Genomic DNA, 21,992 nt, shown 5'->3' on the forward strand with positions numbered 1-21,992 from the left:
ATACACAGTAATTTTCACTACTTACTGTTTGCCCATGAACTTGGAATTGTGCCAAAATAGACCCCTTCATGTCCCAGAAGAAGGTTTTCTTGGTGGAGGGCTGACTTGCTGGAGAAGACGGATGTCTCCACTCCAGGCTTTGTCTTTTGCTCTCCAGGTCATAGTGATGCACCCATGTCTCATCGACGGTGACAATTCTCTCCAGAATACTCAGATTTTCTTCATATCGTCTCAGGAACTGGGTCGCAACCTCCAGACACTGTTGCTTGAGCAGATAAGTAAGCTGTTTGGGAACCCATCACATGCAGACTTTCCTGTATCCCAAGTCACCATACATTATGACAAATACAGATCCATAGCTGATATCCAAATTTGCAGCCAATTGAGACACTTCTCTCTCGGTCTTCTCTAATCAAGGTATCCACCCTGTCAATGTATTCTTGTGTGCGTGATGATGATGGGTGACCAGAATGACCTTCGTCGGTTACACCTGTTCTTCCCACTTTAAAACTTTTTATCCACTCATAAGCCTTTCATTGATTTATGGTGCTATGTCTATACTGAGTCAATATCTGATGGTGAATTTTCATAGGTTTCACTCCCTCTGCCCAACGTGCACTACTGCACATTGTTTTTCGATGGTGCAATCTTGCAATGGAATGTTCATGTTTCTGACCTTGTGGTTGTTATGCAACTAAAGGCCAAATGCTGCACTATGTATAGACAAACTATGCAACAGGCAATGTACGAGTACCTGTATTGCATTTTGCTAGCTTTCCATAATCACATAATTTAACAATTGCCTTTAATTTTTGATTCGCCCTTGTATTATGACAATATGTTCTGTAATGATACATAGTCATTCTCTCTACATAAAGGGTATCTAGGAAGACTAAAATGTATAGACTGTTTTTATATTCAACCAGGAGACTTGCTAAGTATCTAAGCAAGTGTAATGCCTTTCAGGACAAGGTGAAAAAAATAGGATTCAATTCTACTAAGATATTTACCTTTGCTGAAGTGCTCGAAGCGTTGATTCCTTCAGTCCCTCCTTGTCAGCCCTTTCTTCAATATCTTCAATACTTTTTAGGAGCTGTTCTTTGCGTTCTATAAATGATTTCCAGAAGGCCTCCACAGCTTCCGCCTCACTTTGTTTTGTCCCTAGTAGATTCTGGACTGACTCAAGCTCAAAGCCCAGATTATCTGTCAGAGTCCTGCATGAGGTCCTCAGCTCAGAGATGCCATTTTTCAGATGGTACTGAGCTTTAGCTAGGGCTCCATCCAAAATGACTGATTTAGCTTCTAAGTAATTAATGTCTTTACTCAAAGCATTCAGCTCTTTTTCTAGTGACTCTGACTTTGCCCTGTCGAGACTGTTGGTGGCTTCTACTATTTGCTTCAATCGATGGAGAGTATTTAAGGTGCCAGAATGGATTTCTAGGAACTCTCCTAGCTGTGTGAGGGCCTCCTGGCGCCGTTTACTTATCTGGCTGGTCTCTTGGAAGAGCTGGAAACAGTCCTCCACCTTGACCTGGAGTATATGGTGGTCCTCTGATCTACTAGAAGAACATAGCTTTTCAAGCTGTTCTTTCAGATGTTCTGTCTCCTTTTGTTTCTTTTCAACTTCCACTGTATGCTCCTTTAAAGGGAAAAAAAATCCCACATAAAATTATTGTTATTATACCACAGGCCCAATAACACTCCTTGCAGTGTACAATCATAATAAAGTTTAGAACATGATTCCCAAAGCACGAGTGGCAGCTAAACACTGCAGATCTACATTTTTGTATATTCACACTGAGCTGTCACACACCCTTGTAACAGAAGTTTCAGCCTCCTGAGGCAGGCCTTCCTGGCTGAAACACAATTTGAGTCGATCTTCTGGTCAATAAATTCATGTGTGCACACCATTAGAGCCTCTTCATTTATGTCTTCATAATAATGATAATAATAATTTTATTTTTCTATACCGCCATAATCGTGTGACTTCTAGGCGGTTCACACTAGAGAGTTGCGCGGGGACAGAAATCCCACCCGTCCCCACCCATCCCCGACAAAGTCCTACCCGTCCCCACCCATCCCCGTGAGGACTCCCACCCGTCCCTGCGAGGAATCCCTCCATCCCCACCCGTCCCCGCGAGGAATCCCCTCCGTCCCCGCCCATCCCCGTGAAGAATCCCCTACGTCCCCGCCCGTCCCTATAAACTACAGAAATAGTTATTTCATTTAATTATGCTAATGAATTAAAGGCTCTGTTATAAACCCATTTAAAAATAAGCAAAAAGACTTTATTAATTTGGAAATATTAATTGGGAAGAATACATACTTTATAAATGGGTTTCTACCAGAGCCTCTAATATTTATTAATTTTTATCAACACAACTAATATACTACTTTATCCTGAAGCAAAAAAAAAAAAAAAGAACTTTTTTCCTACCTTTGTTGCCTGGTTTCTGCTTTCCTCATGTTCTCATTCAATTCCTTCCATCCACTGTCTCTCTTCTCTCTGCGTCTTCCATTTGCTCTGTTACTGTGCCTCTCCCTTTCTCCCCCTCCCAAATTGGTCTGGCACCCATCTTCTTCCCTCCGCTCCCCCCATAGTCTGGCATCTCTGTCTTCTTCCCTGCCAGCGTCTTCTCCCCACTCTCTCTTCCCCATGTCCTGTCAGCATCCTTCTCCCCCTCTGCCTTCCACATGTCCTTTCAGCGTCCTTATCCCCCCTCTGTCTTCCTCATGTCCTTTCAGCGTCCTTCTCCACTCCTTTGTCTTCCCCATGTGCTTTCAGTGTCCTTCTCCACCCCTTTGTCTTCCCCATGTGCTTTCAGCGTCCTTCTTCCCCCTCTGTCTTCAGCATCCTTCTCCCCCCCTCCCGTCTTCCCCATGTCCTTTCAGCGTCCTTCTCCACCCCTTTGTCTTCCCCAGTGTTTTCAGCGGCCTTCTCCCCCCTCAGTTTTACCCATTTCCCTTATGCGTCATTTCTTCTCCACTCCATCTTTCCTCCCTTTCTCCCTCCCTGCCCCTTACCTTTGTGGCGCTTCCCCACCCGACCGACAACAGAACAGGCTCGGTCGGACAAACCTCCCTGCCCTGTAGCTGCGAATCTAAATTACCTTCTTACAGCAGCTGGAGTATTGAAGCTGCTGTAAGAAGGTAATTTAGATTTGCAGTTACAGGGCAGGGAGGTTTGTCGGCTGGGCCTGTTGTCGGTCGGTTGGGGGAAGCGCCACAAAGGTAAGGGGACCTGACCGGCTGTGCACACTCCCCCCCATGGCTGAAACAGGGGCAGATCGCCCCCCCCCCTTTTGGTACGCCATTGCCTTCTCCCTACCTGCCCTGTCGCACACAGCCGACCGGAAGTCTTCCCGATGTCAGCACTGACGTCGGAGGAAGGGAGGGCTTTGCTTAAGCCCTCCCTCTGATGTCAGTGCTGACATCAGGAAGACTTCCGTTCGGCTGTGTGCTACGGCAGGGCAGGTAAGGAGAAGGAGACTAGCCTCGCGGCTCGAGTGCCATCCAACCCCGCAGGAACCCCGCGACCCTCGGAGGTGTCCCCACAGATCCCCATGACCCTAGGGGGCGTCCCCATGGGATCCCCGTGATCCACAGGGGGAACCCGTGGGATCCCCGCAGGTCCCGCGAGATTCCCGTCACCCCCGTTCCCGTGCAGCTCTCTAGAGCTGGACAATCAGCGAGTTACAATATGCAGGCAATCAGCAATTACAATATGCAGGTTCTTAAAATACAGTGAATTACAATATTATATGCAAGAGTGAATATATTAGAAGTAATAGAATTGGTTTTAGTGTTTAGTGTAGTTATTATTTAGGTGATAAATCTATCAAATAAGGCAGTTTTTATGGTTTTCCTAAAAGCATCGTAGGTCAGTCTAACTCCATTTATGTTGTTGTCTAGCCAAGCTGGCTGTTTGCTTGCTTGATACATAAAAGTCCTATCCAGAAAGATTTTGTATTTACAGCCAGTAATGCTTGGGTATGCAAATAGATTGCTGTTTCTGGTTAGTCTTATAGGGCTATATAGTATGAAGTGAGGTAGCAGATAGGTAGGGGCTAGTCCCCAAACCAGCTTGAAACATATGCAAGAGAACTTGAATATTATTCGTGCCTCCACTGGCAGACAGTGCAGCAGTCTGTAGTAGGGGCTAGCATGGTCGCTTTTTTTCAATCCATATATCAAGCGGACAGCTGTGTTCTGGACAATTCTTAGTTTCCTCACTGTTTTTTTGGTTATACCAACATAAACGATATTGTAGTAGTCCAGTGTAGATAGCACCAGTGATTGCACTAGTAATCTAAATGATAATGGGTCAAAGTATTTTTTTATGGTCTTTAATTTCCAATGTGCCAAAAAGCACTTTTTTACCTCTATATTCGTGTGTTCAACCATTGTCAAATGTGTGTCTAATGTGACTCCTAATATTTTTATTGTTTTGGTAATCGGGTAACCATGATCTTTTAGGTGTAGCGTTGTTCTAGTAATTTTGTCAGTTGGACTTGCCTGGAAGACTTTTGTCTTTTCTGTATTTAGTTTCAATTTGAAGTTGATTGTCCAATGTTCTATTTCAGTCATAATATAAGAAATGTATTCTAAGGTTTCGTTTGTTATGCTGTTCACTGGGCTTAAGATGGAAATGTCATCAGCATATATGTAGTAGTTTAAGTGATCAGGTACATGTTAGACAGGTACATACCTAGTGGTGCTAACATTCCTAGCGTTCTATTAAACAAAGCAGGTGTCCATGCAACTTTATAGAATATGCTGTCAATATTAAAAATGATTTAACCAGGCAGAAGAGGCTTCTGCTTGATTAAGCGATTGTGCGGACTATCCACTAATATTCAGCAGCACTTAAACAGATAGGGCCCTGTAAAACAATCATGCTTATGGGGAAGAAGATAATTCTATAAAGTAGGTGCTAATGTTTACTAGCCAGTTGTACACATTTATTTTTTTAAATACATGCACATACACATGTATTTGTATAAATACAGAGGTAAATGCTAACAAGCCACCTAAGCATTCTTCTGTAAATACACACATATCTTACAGAGTGCAAAATTGACAGGTAAGTGTACTTATGGGTGGTATTTTGGACTAACTACAACCATTGCAGATCTCTCTGAGGCAAGTCAGTCAATGTTGCATTACAGTAGTCTAGCTGTGGTGATACCAATGCACATGTGACAACAACCAGATCTGTGTGGGTTAGATAATGATTTATCTAACCCACACAACTGCAGGATGAGAAATGGAGCCTGAATTAACTTGAAATAATGTTTCTTTAGCTGCAGCTCTGAATCCATCAAAACTCTCAGGTTTCAGGAAAACTCCTTGCATTGGAACTCAACAGCTTGCAAATATGGGGCCGGAGTTTGCACCAGGATACCCTAGAAAGAGGAAGTGACAACATCACACATGGACAGTTATCAAGACGATCTATAAACAGGAAGTGACATCAAGCCATCAGGTACTTCCTACAGGCATTGAACATGCTGTTCTTATGGTGGAAAAGGCAATAGTATTTATTATTTATTTATTTTTAAAATTTCTATACCGTTTTTATCCAAAATGGTTTACAAGGAGTTACATACATAAAAAGGTAAGAATCCATACAAAATAAGAAAATAAAACAGACGTATTCAGTCTAACATAAAATCAATTGCCTAGAAATTGCATCAATACATTCAAAGCATACGTATTCAGTCTAACATAGAATCATTTGCTCAAAAAAATGCTTCAACAAATAGTTGGGTCTTCAACATTTTCCTAAATGAATTCCTCTTTCCATATTGTCTAATCTGGCCAACAAGGCCATTCCATAACTTGACTCCTGCACACGTAAAAGTCATGGCATTTGTATCTACATGTTATGCCGCCCCTACAGAACGTAAGGATCTTTGTGGTTGGTAACGAGATACTTAGATGTATTAAGCAAACCAAAGAAGCTCAATCTTCTTCACATTTACCTGCAAATACACGCAAATGCTTCACCTACAAGTCTCTCTAATCTAATCTAATCTAATGCTTAGTTTTGTATACCGAGACTTCAATCCAGGAAAGCTTGATTCAGTTTACAATGATTAAGTTAAGCCAATAAGGGCATATAGAGAATTATCAAGAAAGATTAGTTTCCAAAATGTTTAGTAAACAAAATGGTTTTCAGAGACTTACGAAAAAAAGGGAAGGGAACCAGAACTTCTTAAGTGAAGTGGAAGGTTGTTCCAAAGTCAAATAAACTTAAAAGACAAAAATTGACCAAGAGTCTTGATTCTTTTAATACCTTTACTAGATGGACAGGGCAGCTTGAATTGTTGATCACCCCTTGAAAAAGAGAATCTATAAGAGTTCCAAGATAAAGGAACTAGGTGAGTAAAAGTACCACAGAGGATTTTAAAAGTGACACAGGCACATTTAAACTGGATTCTAAAATATACAGGGAGCCAGTGGAGATTATAAAGCAGTGGGGTCACATGATCAAACTTGCATTTCCCAAAAATCAATCTAGCAGCTGTATTCTGGGACCAATTGTAGTCTAGAAAGACAGGTTTTTGTAATAGTGATGTAAAGGACATTACAATAGTCAAGGTGAGATAAAATAATCGACTGAACCAAGATGAAAAAATGGTGTTGATGAAAAAGGTGTCTGACCTTCCTCAGCATGCTTAAGTTGAAAAAGCATTTCTTAATCACAGAGTTGATTTGATCCCTGAAGAAAAGTGAGGAGTCGAGGAAGACTCCTAGGATCTTAGCAGAAAACTCAATTTGTAGGGAGGATCCAGAAGCCAGTACTACAGAACTAGGGAGACAATCCAATTTTGGGCCGAGCCACAGCAGTTTCATCCTTAAGGAAGAACATTATTGACATAAACATAAAATTGAAATCCAAAAGCATGTACTAACTGACTAAAAGGAACCAGATACAAAATCATGTGGCGCATTATGAGTAAGGAGCCATGCACAAAAACAAGCATCTCCTACTTCCATTCTCTATATCATACTCTCAAAAAAAAAATTAAACCATTATAAAACAATTTATCCAATGCCAATTTAGCCAATGTCGGTCTCTGCCAGCCCCTACAAAGGCAAAATGCAGTTAACCATATTAAATGCAACAGTGACATCCAGCATCAGAGTCACCAGAAAATAATTTATATCCTGCAGAAAATATTAAAGACCACCACAAACACTGTTTCCGTACTATGCAGGTGGTAAAACCTTAGCTGTTTATCATCCAGTACCCTTCTTTATAGAAAACCCAACTGACAATCACATTCTTTATAAATGTGTCCAAAACAGAGCAATTTAGAAATAGGCCTGAATCCTCACCCATATCCATAGATCATGGAAGTCTTCAAAGTGGAAACAAACCCTCTTTCAAAGATGCTTTTACCATTGCACTTCATAGATACTATACTGTATATCCTGCAGGATGATGTCTGCTATTGGATTAACAAGGCCAGACATGGCTCCAAAATACATAAAAATGTGAAATTTACATTAAGTATTCACAAAATATCTGCTGGTGAAACCAGGAAGAAAGCCCTCCAAAGTTATAATTGATTATCCTCCTGAGCCCTCTTCATCACCCAGAGCGTGGTAGAAATCTGGAACGCTCTTCCCGCGGCTGTTATAGGGGAAAGCACCCTTCAGGGATTCAAGAAACGGTTGGATAAGTTCCTGATGGAACAGAACATACGCAGGTCAGGCTAGACTCAAATAGATCACTGGTCTTTGATCTAGGGGCCGCCTTGTAAGCGGACTTCTGGGCATGATGGACCACTGGTCTGACCCAGCAGCGGCAAATCTTATGTTCTTATCTCCAAATGTTTCCTTTTCATACTCAGTTTAGAATAATGCTACCCATCTCTAGACCCTGTACCAACCTATTCACTTTGCCTCAAAAAAGTCAGCCAAAGCCTCAAAAAGGGCTACCAGCTGGCTCCAGGTCATGGAGGAAAGAGGACAGATTGAGCCAGACTGGTTTTTACTTCAATTGTAGCGCACAGAGCATATGTTCCCTAATTATAACAACAGTACACATGGATTTTTTTTTCCTGCCCCCCTAATCCTCCATGAAAAATACTACTGTTTTGCCTCTCAAAGTCTTTGCTGATACATCATGGACTGCTCTTTTAGGAAGTTATCCAGATCTTTTTTAAACTCTGCTTTTACCACAATCTCTGGCAACAAATTCCAGAGTTTAATTAAACATTGAGTGAAGAAATATTTTTTTTAGTTTACTTTAAATCTAGTACTTAGTAGCTTCATTGCATGCCCCTAATCCTAGTATTTTTGGAAAGAGTAAACAAGCAATTCACAGCTACCTGTTCCATTCCACTCAGCATTTTATAGATCTCTATCATATCTCCCCTGAGGCTAAAGCAGCTTGGAGAAGAGATGGCTTTTTTCATAGGGAAGTCATCCCATTTCCTTTATCACTTTTGTTGCCCTTCTCTGTACCTTTTCTAATTCTGCTGTACCTTTTTTGAAAGGCAGTACTGTAAATATTATATTAGATCCTAAATATCAATATACCATCTACTGAAAAAATAAAATAAAAGGGATGCTATGGATCTTTACATACTGTAGATCCTACATACCTTGGTAAGACACAAACAACACTGAAAGACATTGAACAAATATGAAACAAGGGACCACAGATCAGGAATAGAGAGTTGAAGGCAAAAAGATTAAACTAGTACCTCAAGAAGTCAGTCTCTGCATACAGCAAACATAGAGAAATAAAAACTGAAATGTAAAATATTAAAGAAATGCATTTTCATAAACTGACATATTCCAATTAATGCATTTAAAATAAAAATACTTTTTCAACCTTTGTTTATTTTTTCCATTCACTCTGATCCCAGTGTCTCTTTTCTTCTTCCCTCTGTTCTTTCCTGTCTTTATAGGATCTCTGTTCATTTGGCATTTATTCTCCTTTCCTGTCCATCATCCATCTTCCTTCTCCATCCCTATTCATCCTATACAGCATTTCCCTTCTGTGGCTGTATATTCTCCTCCGTGTTCACAATTTAACCTCTCACCCACCCATATTCTATTAATAGCATTCAAAATTGCATGCACAAATTTGGATGTGTAAGTTGACTGAATAACGTGCTAATTATCATCAATAATCGGGAACTATAATCAATGACTGGTATTAATTGGCAACAATTGAATTTACACATGCATCTTGCAAGGTGGTATTCTATAAGATGCGTACACAAATTTTTTTTAGCATGAAACTGAAAAGGGAATGTGGGTGGGTTATGAGAAGGTCAGGAGTATTCACTAGAGATGCACTCAGCATTATAGAATACAAATGATCTGTGCCTAATTCAGAAGTGAAGATTTACATCAGGCTTCAGTTGGTATAAATACTTATGCCCTAAATTGGATGCAAATCACTGCACTTAGTGGTATTCTATAAATGGCACCAAACTTGGAGCACTATTTATAGATTAGTTTACACTTTATACTTTATTAAACCTTAATATACTGCATATACCAGACTAGTGGATCTAAGTAGTGGACAATACATTAATAACGAAGGAAGTTATGAAAAGAACCATAGAAACATGATGGCAGATAAGGGCCAAATAGCCCATCCAGTCTGCCCATCCACAGCAACCATTATCTCTTTCTCTCTCTGAGAGATCCCATGTGCTTATCCCAGGCCCTCTAGAATTCAGACATAGTCTCTGTTTCCACCACCTCTTCCAGGAGACGGTTCCACGCATCTACCACCCTTTCCGTAAAAAAAAGTATTTCCTCCGGAGCCTATCACCTCTTACCTTCATCCTATGCCCTCTCTTTGCAGAGTTTCCTTTCAAATGAAAGAGACTCTATCATACACATTTATATTATATAAGAACATAAGAATTTCCGCTGCTGGGTCAGACCAGTGGTCCATCATGCCCAGCAGTCCGCTCACGCGGCGGCCCTTAGGTCAAACACCAGTGCCCTATTAGATTCTAGCCTTACTTGCATATGCTCTGTTCCAGTAGGAACTTATCCAACCTTGTCTTGAATCCCTGAAGGGTGTTTTCCCCTGTAACAGCCTCCAGAAGAGCATTCAGGTTTTTACCACTCTCTGGGTGAAGAAAAACTTTCTTACGTTTGTATAGAATCTTTTCCATTCTAACTTCAGCGAGTGCCCTCTCGTTCTCTTCACCTTGGAGAGGGTGAACAGTCTCTCTTTCTCTATTAAGTCAATTCCCTTCAATATCTTGAATGTTTCGATCATGTCCCCTCTCAGTCTTCTCTTCTCAAGGGGGAAGAGGCCCTATCATATCTCTCCTCTCCCGCCCTTCCTCAAAAGTATACAGATTGAGATCTTTAAGTCTTTCCCCATATGCCTTATCACAAAGACCACACACCATTTTAGTAGCTTTCCTCTGGACCGACTCCATCCTTTTTATATCTTTTTGAAGTTGCGGCCTCCAGAACTGTACACAATATTCTAAATGAGGTCCCACCATAGTCTTATACAGAGGCATCAATACCTCCTTTACCTACTGGCCATACCTCTCCCTATGTAACCTAGCATCCTTCTATCTTTTGCCATTACCTTTTCAACCTGTTTGGCCACCTTTACATTACATTACATTACATTAGGGATTTCTATTCCGCCATTACCTTGCAGTTCAAGGCGGATTACAAAAGAATTATCCAAGATGTATTACAACAAGAACTTACAAAAAAAAAAAAAAGGTCATTTTCAAAAAGAGTAAGAAATGGGTAAGGTTATTTGTTTGGGGTAGTTGGCTTTAGTGAGAGGTGGAGTTTGAGACTTGCGGTATTATTTCTTTTTTCAGAGTTTTCTTGAAGAGTATGGTCTTTATTTCTTTTCTAAAAGTCTTGTAGTCGAGGGATGCCGTCAGTAGATTGGCGATTTGGTTGTCTAGTTTGGCTGCTTGAGTGGCCAGGAGGCCACTTATTCCATTGTGCACATAAGTTCTTCACCACCTAAACTGTACCGTTCCCACTGGTTTTTGCAGCCCAAAATAGAAACATGACGACAGATAAAGGCCAAATGGCCCAAACATGACAGCAAATACAAAAATAAGAAAGTACAATCACTCAGTTAGACCTAAACATTACATGCCATCATCTCACCATGCTGCAGAAACACCCCACTGGCCCTGTGTGCCATCTCTCCTTCTCTTGGGGGGGAAAAAAACCTTTTCTAAGATGATTTACATTAAGGAACAACTGTTTGCTTGCTGCATATACTTGGGGGCAGATCATTCCAAGTCTTAGGTGACAAAAAATTGAAGGTGAACTGCCTTATAGATTCCAAATGTGCCTGTCTAGGATTAGGTAAAACTAATCTATTAGAGTCCAGGAATAATGTGAGCAGAAAGATAGGATGGAGTGCCCATGTGGTAAGCTTTATGAGTCAGTATCAGCATCTTAAAGACAATTTTAAACTGCATTGGAAGCCAGTGGAGATGAATGAAGACTGACAAAATTTGTTCTTATTTACTTGTTTTGCAAAAGAAATCAAAATGTACAAATCTGAACTGTTTGGAGTCATTTGATTTACAAGAGTGCAAATCCAATATAAACAAAATTGCAGTAGTCTAGTTGAGAGACAAAAAAGGCATGAAAAGCAAAATGCAGTGAAGGGAAATCCAGGCAGTAACGAAGACTATACAGGGTAGAAAAATCTGATCTGGCTATAGAAATTTACTTGATAAAAGATAGTTGTGAATCAAACCAAATTCCTAGGTAATGGAAAGTAGTTACTGGTTCAATTGGTAGGCCAAAAAATATTAGAGTACAGGCATATTGGAACAGTGAGCCTGTAAACCAACATGCCATTGTTTTTTATCAGGGTTTAATCTTAGTTTATTTGTGGCCAACCAAGAGGATAGGGCAAATAGACAGTCCTGAAGGGTTTGGAGATCAATACTGAGTAGAGAAACTGGATAAATCAATCAAATGTCATCTGCATATATGAAAAAGCTAATGTTATAAGACTGGATCAAAGTAGCCATGGACTGATAAAAATATTGAAAGTAATAGTGATAGGACTGAGTCTTGTGGGACACCATGTGACAAGGGATGAGAGTGAGAAAATTATGAGCTTAATTGCACTGAAAACAAGCAGCTGGATAGGGAAGACATAGGATAGATGAGACAAGAGAGCAGAAAGATCTAGAAATACAACAAGAGCAATTTCCAAAATGGTATGTAGGATGCTAATTTATGAATCTAGTCCTCAGTGTCTTCATTGCACCCCGTTTCCAGTATCACCCTTCTGGCTCCCTATCCTACCCCTTTTCCATGTATATCCCAGTCCCTTCCCTCTCTCCTTGTTCACTCTATGCTCTCACAGTGCCCCTATCTCTTCTCTTTTTCAGCATTGCCCCTGTCTTTGTCTCTATCTATACCCCTTCAGCATTTCCCCCCCCCCCGTGTCCCTTTTTCCCCCATTTCACAGGATTTTTTCCCTCTCTGTCCCTTTCTACCCTCTCTTTCAGTATTTCCATTCTGCTTCTTGTCCTTATAGCTCTTGCCTGTCTTTTCTCTTCTGTATGTTCCTATTTATTCCCATGCTCAGCTTTATTGTTCTTTCTCCCATTGTTTCCACACCTTTAAACTTCCATCTCCACCCCCCCCCCCCCTTTGCGGTATGGCATCTCTCTCCATCTCTTTTTCTCCTCCAGTCTGGTCCCTCATGCTTCCTTGCTTTCTCTTTTTCTTGCCCCAATCTCCACGAGTCCTGCACCTGTCCCTTCCCCTTCCTTCTACTCCCTTAATCCCTCCTTCCCTGTAGTCTTCTATATATTTTTTTTTTTATACCATTGCGTCAGCAGCAGTGTTTAAGATTGCTGGCATCTGTTTTTCCCGCCTACTCTGATTCGACTTTCTGTTTCCACATAGGCAGGATCCATAGAGAGTAGGCCCCTTTACTGGCAGCCTGTTTTAAACTTTGCTGCTGCCAATGATGGTAAAAAAATATATATATATCAAAGACCACAGGGAAGGGGGTGTGGTAGGAAAAGAGAGGAACAGATACAAGACTCACCAAGGAGTGGGGTAAGAGAGAGAAACATAAAGGAAGGGCTAAATTTAATAATGGGCAATTCTGTTCCTGGGCCCCCAGGGCAGCTACTCCTTTTGCCCATTGGTAGAATAAGCCATGTGAGAAATCAACCAGTCTGTAGTCACAGTCTGTAGTCTGTAAATGTATGTTACACTATTTGTTTATTCCCAGGGTGCCAAACAGAGAAATAGTCTGCTGTGAGTGTCTGTTTCTCACTGTGTGTGTGGAGGGGAAGGGAGGGGGATTCTATGCTATTCAAAAGAGGGAGGGGGTTAGAGGTTGTCATGACTACAGCCTAGAAAACATTGCTCTATGTAGAGGTCTGACTGGAGAGAGAGAGAGTTTGTACAAGAAAAGAAAAAAATAAAAACAGTATAATTCTACAAACTTTCCTTAATTAGTAAATCTCTGTGCCTGCATGTCTATTACGTCTGTAAGAAAAGGAGGGGTGTTTGTGCATGGAGAGAATGGAGATAATTAGGCAGCTGGGCTAAGAAGCAAATTTCATGGGTGGGCTGTAAAAACATAGAAGCAGATTCTGCAAACAATATGTATGCCCGAGAGCACAAAATTGTAGTGAGAGCTTTTTTTTAACACGGAGTGCAGAGCAAAACCTATCTCACCTGTATCTTTCACTGGAAGAAGAGAGGAAAAAATAATAAAATAACAGAGAGAATTTTAAATGGGCAGAGGAAAATAAAATGAATCACGTCATTCACTGAAACATTGAAACAGAAAAAAAAGAAGGCAGATAATGACCATATGCCCTACCAGTTTGCCCATCCATGCCACCTACTATCCATTCCTTTAGCTTAGAGGTCTAATGTACTTGTCCCAAGCTTTCTTGAATTCAGATATAGTCTTGATCTCCACTACCTCCACAGGGAGGCCTTTCCATTAATTAACTACCCTTTCCATGAAGAAGTACTTCCTTAGGTTACTCCTGCATTTGTCCCCTTTTATCTTCATCCTATGTCCCTTCATTCCAGAATTTCCTTCAGTTGAAAGGGACTTGCCTCTTGTCTCTTGTCTCTGTCACATATCCCCTCTCCTGCCTTTCTTCCACAGTATACATATTGAGATCTTTAAGTCTGACCTCATATTCTTTATGATGAAGACCACTGACTACTTTTGTAACCGCCTTCTGGTCAAATTCTGTTCTGCTTATATCTTTTTGTAGGTATTCTCTCCAGAAATGTACACAGTACTTTAAATTAGGTTTCACCAAAAATCTATATAGAGGCATTATTGCCTCCTGTTTTCTTGCTGGCTATTCGTTGAAGCGAAAAATATAAAAACGGCTGACACCGTTCAGACTTACCGAGTCGGATTCGCGGAAACTTTTAGAACTGGGTTCTGCCGGTTGGGGGTGTGCTTATATAGGTGCGGGGTGGGACCCTGTAGGGGGGAGGGCTGGCACATGTGCAAAGCTCTTTAGCTTTGCAGCTTTTAGACTGCCGGGTCGGCTCCGTCACGGGGACGTCACCCACTTGTGTGGCTGTAAGATCCATCTGTCCAAGGAGAACTACCGTTACAGGTAAGCAACTTCTATCTGTCCATGTTTGAAGTTGTCATTTCCTGTTTATAGCATATGCTGATATGAAAATGTTACTTCCTCTCATGTGGGGATACTGGGAGAGCTGCCACCTTGGAAAAGCAGTGTGGCTAGGGTGGAGTTATCATTTCTGGTGACATCATCAAAAAGAGGCAGGGTCACGGAGTAGTCATGATGCCACTTTTGATGACATCTCAGAAATAGGCAGACATGGGAGGGAGTGGGTGAAAGGGAAGTGATCTGGACAGTTTCTACTGATAAAAGAGCTAGTAGCCAATTGCTCCCCATGCCCCTTTGTTGTGCCCCTTCATCCATGTGCCTACGTCAGCCACTATTGGAAACAGGATACTGGGCTTGATAGACCTTCAGTCTGTCCCAGCATGGCAATTCTTATGGTCTTATGATTTAGTTTAGTAGTGCCTATTGATTAAGGTTACCAGTCATCCGGATTTACTCGATGTCCTCTTTTTAGAAGATTATCTGGGCGTTCGGATGGCTTTTCAAAGCCCGGCACTTTGGGTTTTGAAAAGCATTTGAGATCGGGGCTGAATCTGGAGTGCTTCTGTGCATGCGCGGATGTGATGTGGTGACATCACATGCATGAGCGCATATGTACGATGTCATCATGTCGCATCTGTGCATGCGCCAATGTACTCCAAACTCGGCCCCTAAGAGACGAGGTTTGCATAGTGCTGGGAATGGGGGGAGGGATGCAGCAGGGCCGGGGTGGAATGGGGTGGGGCCAGGGCAGAACAGGACTGGGGTAAAATGGGGCGGGGCCACATGTCCTCTTTTTCCAGACGCAACATCTTCTAACCCTACCATTGGTGATTCCAGAGAGCTCACTGCGGCCTTTGAATTTTATGAAACAGGTAAAGTATTCAGTGCAGAAATAATTATTAAACATATTCATCAGGTGAAAATTCCCAAATGAGCACCAGAAGAAAATCAAACAATGTTTACATAGGATAAAAACTTATATTTCTACCTTTATACCTTTTGTGTCATGTTAGTACGTTCATTTTCATTTAAGCCTGTATAAAAATTTAGTAAAATTTTGACTGTACTTTTATTGATGTTTTCCCCCTTTTTTACTTGTAACTCACTTAGAAGTCCAGATAAGCAATTGTATCAAATGTTTAATAAAACTTGAACTAAACTTGAACTAAAGAAAAATTGATAAATCTTGCTCTGTAACTACGTCAAATTTATCCTATAAACTGTATATTATATATATTGGTATTAGATCCCTAATATGTGTCGAATTAGGATAAAACTTGTAGCAAAAAAATTAGATTGTAACTATGGCAGATTGTAACCTCTTATTATACGTTTAACCCATTATATGTGTAACCCATTATACGTGTAACCCATTCTGAGCTCTTTGGGGAGAATGGGATAGAAAACAAATTAAATAAATAAATGTAAATGCAAAAATCTCCAGTTAAAACCAATCCATGGTGATTTCCTTGTTCAGAACTCCAAACTCCTTGCACAAACCAATGACACAAACTAATTTTGGACCATCTCTTGAGGGTTTACAGAAGCTGTTCCTGTCCTCTGATTGCCTAAGACTCCATGGCCTATTCTGATTGGCCCAGGTGCCTTAGGCCCCACCAGTAGGCAGGGCTTTGGGACAGCTGGGCCAATCTGGCCCCATTCTGCTGTGGGTTGCCTGCCGGACGGACGGGTTTGGCACCCGTCTGTCTGGCCAACGTTAGAAAGGTACGGGGAAGGGGGGTGGGGAATCATGGGGTTGGCCGGGGGGGTCACGGGTCAGCTGGGGGGGGGGGCGATCAGGGGTTCTGGGGGGGATGGACGTTGGGGAGAGGGGGGTTCGTCGAGGGCAGGAGGGCCTGGGATCCCTCCTGCCCGTAATGTAGTGGGGGGTGGGGGTAGGGGGTTGCCGGGGCAAGGAGGGCTTGGGCTCCCTCCTGGCCCAATCGAGTAGAGGCGGGGGGGGGGGGTCACCAGGGCCAGGAGGGTTTGGGCTCCCTCCTGGCCCAATCGAGTAGCGGCGGGAGGGGGGGGGTGGTCGCTGGGGCCAGGAGAGCTTGGGCTGTCTCCTGGCCTGATCGAGTTGGGGGGGGCACGATCGGCGGGGCAAGAGGGCTTGGGCTCCCTCTTGCCCCGATATCGTCGGGGGTGTCGCGGTTGGCCGGGGCAAGAGGGCTTGAGCTCCCTCTTGCCTCGATATTGTGGGGTGGGGGATCATGTTTGACATGGCAGGAGGGCTTGGGCACTCTCCAGCCTGGATGGTTGTGGGGGGGGGGGGGGGATTCTGTAACCGGTGTTGTTTTTGACAGACACCGGTTACAGAATCCAGCTTTTAGGCGAAGGACTGGCTCCTCCTTCGCCTAAAAGCCCTTCTGTTGGACGTTTGTGGCTTAGGCGTTTTTTTATTTCATTATGGCTGAAAAGTGTAGACATGGTGTGTGTGTACTTTTAGATGTAGTGGTGATTGGGTGTTTAGGCAGAGGAAGGCCATAATCAAAACAAGGACGTTTGTTTTGGTTATGGACACTTTCCCTGCTTCTGGGTTGAACGTTTAAGGACTTAGGCCAAAAGGGGACTTAGACGCTTTTTTTGATTATGCCCCTCCACGTCTTTACAATAAATATGAATCCTATGCTTTTGAAAAACGTTATATTTCTAGACTATCATTGCAAACTTCCTATCCTCTTTCACTATGGAAATTCCTGGATCATTTTATACAATCTGGTTAGTTGACCACTCCTGCAACTTGTTGTCTCTTTCTTTTTGCTACCCTTTTCTTTCTTTTCTTTTCTCCCTCTCTTCACATGCTATATTTAGCCTCCTCTCTTACAACTAGCTTGAAATTGTTTAGTTACTTGGGGCTATCTGTGCAATGGAATGTAGTCGTTATTCTCAGAATTTTTTAATGTTGACTGTATTTTCACTGTTTTCTGTGATTTTTGTCTTTTATTATCACCCCCAAATTTCCAATAAAAAATTTGAACGTAAAAAACAAAAACAAAATAATAATATAGCTTTATTTATATCCCGTCATACCTTTTCAGTTTAAGACGGTATACACCAAGAGATGCTGAGAGGACAGCGAGGTTGCATCAGATCAGAAAGAATTGGGAAGGAGTGGGAGACAGTTGAGAGGCCAGGGTGGTAGGATGGGAACAGGGGGTGAGTAAGAAGAGGTGAGAGAAGAGCGGAATTGAAGGATCAGATAAATTTGCTGAATAGGTGGGTTTTTAGTGATTTTCTGAATGAATGGTATGTGGGTGCGTTCAGGATTCGGTCACTTAAGGTGTTGTTCCAGGTCCCTGCCTGAAAGGAGAGTGTTCTGTTGAGGAATCTTTTTTAATTTGCATCCTTTGGGAGAAGGAAATGTGAACAGTAAAGTGCTGTGAGATAGGCGGAGTTTGTCCTGTAGGGTGAGTAAGATTTACCAACCTGAGTTAATATGTTCACACTGTTGGGATCACATGAAGATTGTGGCCATAGTTACCTAAATATATTTTTGTTATTTAGCTATAGGATTTACATGAGCCAGGAGTTCATTTGTATCCTGAAGCCAAAGAGCGTAAAAACAACCATTAACCAACAAAACATTTTAAAGGTTTATATTTCATGATCCATTAGCATTATTTACTAGAGATACCCCTAGAAATAGGAAATGCTAATTTTCTTGTGGCAACTTTGCATTTACAGTACATGAATAGTTATGAAAATTACCATCTAGCAGGGAAAACAAGTATGTGCTACAATTTCAGTTTCACAATAGATGAGGTCACCTTATTATAACTTAAAGCAGATTGATGGTCTGCAGTACTGATCTCAGAAGTGGCTTGTAATCCCTCCACAAATTGCTTAATCCATACCGAAAAAGCAAGTAGAAGTTCATCAAATTTTCGGTGTTCAGTTATCAAAGACTTGAGGAAACTGATCCTACAACAAAGATAAATCAAAAGGTCAACATTTCTTTGTCTCCTACAGTAAATTAATCATAAAGGGAATAATTGTCAGCCTAACTGCTTAGCTTGCAGGCCGACGGATACTTTCATTATATTTAATATACTTATAACACTTTTCACTTCTGAGCAAGCAGCAGAATTCTTATATGTGACCAAAAACCCAGTGGTAACTAACAATGTATGAGAGATCTTTGAAAAGTTTCCACACTTATTTCTTTAAACACTTTTGGACTCGTATAATAAAAAAAACCAAAAACATAGACATCCAAAAAACTTCCTAAATCAGCACTTGGACATCCTAATCGCTAGGACGTTAAGGTGCTGATAATCAAAACTGCCTTTCTGGATGTCTAGCAAAGTGTCCCAGCCTCTGTGCATCCAGAGCACGAGATTGGCATGGCGGAGGCCTGTTATGGGTGGGCTTTGGGCATGCCTAAAGGCAGGTTAGACTTGGATATCTTTCAGCAATAATCAAACATTTTGCAAGACATCCTGGACGGAACTTACACATTTGGAACTAGACCTGTTTTAGAAGTGTCTAAGTGCCACAAAGGTGCTGAAACTAACCAGGTGACCACTGCAAGCATCAAGGTAAGACACCCCCAAACTCCCCCAGTGCTCACTGACCCCCTTCTACCATACAAAAATGAAAACAAACAGGTACATGCCTGTCTCTAAAACAGAAGCATCTGGTATGAGGCAGCCTAGTAGAGCTGCACACATAGATGTCTTAAGTAGCCTGGTGGGTGAACCATAGAGAGAAGGACCTAGGCCCATAAGCCACTCTAACCACTACATTTATGGTAGAATATGTGAGCCCACCCAAACCCTACTATACTGCATATAAGTACAATCTTCAGCTATAAGTGCTATTTGGTTGGTACACAGGAGGGTATAGTAGGTTTTGGGGGGACTCACCATAAATTATAAGGGGGTTATGGTGAGATATACATCTGGTACCCTTTATGTGAAGTTCACAGCAGTGCCCTCTAAGGTGTCCCATTGCTCTATCAGGATGTCTATGTGGCCAGTCCATTGCTATGCTGTCCCCACCCATGTCCAAATAGTCAGGATTAGGACATTTTCAACATGGATGTTTTTCTGATCAAAAATGTGGTATAAAGTTAGCCATCCCAGTGGCCAAGACGTCTAAGTAGATGATTTTCAAAAATAATTATATTTGGACATCCAACAGATTGCCATTCGAAAATGGCCATTTCTGTTAATCCAACTTTAGATGTCCAACTGGAAACATCCAGGTCGGACATAGACTTTTTTTTCAAAAATGCCCCTCCACCTATTAAATATCTCAAAAACAAATATCTCAAACGCAAATTACATCACTTTTCTACATAATCACCCTGTTTTGTGATACATTTTTCCCAGCATCATACTAACTTCTTAATGCCATCAGAAAAAATGTTTTTGGTTGAGCCTGCAAAAATATGAAAGTGCAGAAACATTTTGAAGAACCCTCAAAAGTATTTATAAACAAATATAGCCCTAATATTCAAAGGCATTCATTGTTATTCAGATAAATGTCTTTCTGGAATTGGTCATGGATACTGAGCAGCACTAACCCATGAATAGGTAGAGCGAGGGTGGAACTGGTAGTTATCTGGAAAGTGGCACTTTTCAGACTGCTAACTAGATATCTACCCAGATAAAATTAGGATTCACTGTTCTACCCAGATATTCAATGTACACTAGTTCACTATCCATATAGCAATGTTGTGCAGCTGGTGTTTTAAACAAATGTTAACCACAGAGTTTAAACATTGACCGCTATGTTTTTAGCTTTTCCAGAAGGACAGAAAATTCTGTTCAATATAGAAGCCATTTTAATACATTTAAGGTGATGCTGCTAAAGTAAATGCAATAAAGCTCTTTCAGTTCCTATGGGTTTGGTGCTTTTACCACAGCAGCATCAGTCCCATGGCTTTGTGAAAGGGGACCTTAGATTTCCAGTTTAGGTGGATTCCCAATTGAAATATGAGATTATGGACAAGTTCCTGGAGGAAAAGTCCATAGTCTGTTATTGAGAAAGACATGGGGAAGCCAGTGCTTGCCCTGGATCGGTAGCATGCAATATTGCTACTCGTTGGGTTTTGGCCAGGTAAGGGTGACCTGGATTGGCCACGGTGAGAATGGGCTACTGGGCTTGATGGACCATTGGTCTGACCCAGTAAGGCTGTTCTTATGTTGTTATAAATTCACTCCCTACAGATATGTATTCGTTAATATTACTGAGTGGTTAAACTTGATATCAGAAACGTGTGTCTCTTGACAAATAGTATATTCAATATAGTAAGCTTTTCAATTATCACTCTTTGAGTTATGGTTAATTTATTTGATATATCGCCATTATTAACAAGATTGTTAAACCAAAGCGGTTTTGAAACTGATTCTACGACTGGTTTGGATACTTTGTATAGTGTTGTGATTTCTCAGCTGGTTTACTCATTTGTTAACTTAGGAATCACATGTAGATTTGTACATGAGTTTGATAAAGCTAATCAAAATCCTTTAGCTTTTTATTTTAAGTGTATTCCCAAATGAAATATGAGATCATAAGCAACATAAACTCACTCCCTATAGGGGAGAGTGTGGCAAAGTGGTTAAAGCAACAGCCTCAGCACCCTGAGCTTGTGGGTTCAAACCCACACTGCTCCTTGTGACCCTGGGCAAGTCACTTAATCCCCCCATTGCCCAGTTACATTGGACAGATTGTGAGCCTGCTGGGACAGACAGGGAAAAATGTTTGAGTACCTGAATAAATTCATGTAAACCATTCTAAGCTTCCCTGAGAGAATAGTATAGAAAATTGAATAAGTAAATATGTCTGCAAGTTAATAACACAGCATGTTTAAATCTGATGTCAGTAAGGTTTTCCCTTTATAAATTGTAGATTTAAAATATCAAGCTTTTCAGATATCACTGAGTTTCATCATTTGAAATAGATTCTTTGATTGGTTTAATCTCATATAAACTTGTTCTCTCCTGACATTAAAGGGGAAGTGGTTTCTCCACTGCCTTACTCATTAGTTGCTTTAGGAATCAAATGTGAATTTCTACATGAGTTTAGTAATGCTTTTAATGAAACGTTAAGCTTTTCAATTTAGGTATATCCCTAACTGAAGTATGAGATTATCGATAATAGCAATTCACTTCATACAGATATGTCTGTAAATGATACTGAATGGTTAAACTTGATATCACTACAGTAAATCAGTAGGACCTGAATATAATATAAACTCAACCACAAAATATCAGATATCCAACCTCAAATGAATCTTTTAATTCTAACACCCAAAAATTAACTCTCAAATACATATCAAGACGCAACTGGAACACTTTAATTATGTGGAGAAGGACGTTTCAGTAACTACATTGGCAACAACCACTGCTCATCTGC

The 21,992-nt window shown here is 41.2% G+C and overlaps 1 protein-coding gene across 1 annotated transcript in view; it reads right to left on the reverse strand.

Moving 5' to 3' along the window:
* The window catches only part of SYNE1 (spectrin repeat containing nuclear envelope protein 1), a 994,076-nt gene that overhangs the window by 603,717 nt on the left and 368,367 nt on the right, over positions 1–21,992 (reverse strand). The window contains exons 37-38 of the mRNA XM_033936910.1: positions 18,398–18,551; positions 1,011–1,639 (exon numbers count right to left, since the gene is read on the reverse strand). Of these exons, the coding sequence (XP_033792801.1) occupies positions 1,011–1,639; positions 18,398–18,551 (783 nt within the window). The remainder of the gene's footprint in view (positions 1–1,010; positions 1,640–18,397; positions 18,552–21,992) is intronic.

This window comes from Geotrypetes seraphini, chromosome 3 (genome assembly GCF_902459505.1).
Source record: "Geotrypetes seraphini chromosome 3, aGeoSer1.1, whole genome shotgun sequence".
NCBI lineage: Eukaryota > Metazoa > Chordata > Amphibia > Gymnophiona > Dermophiidae > Geotrypetes > Geotrypetes seraphini.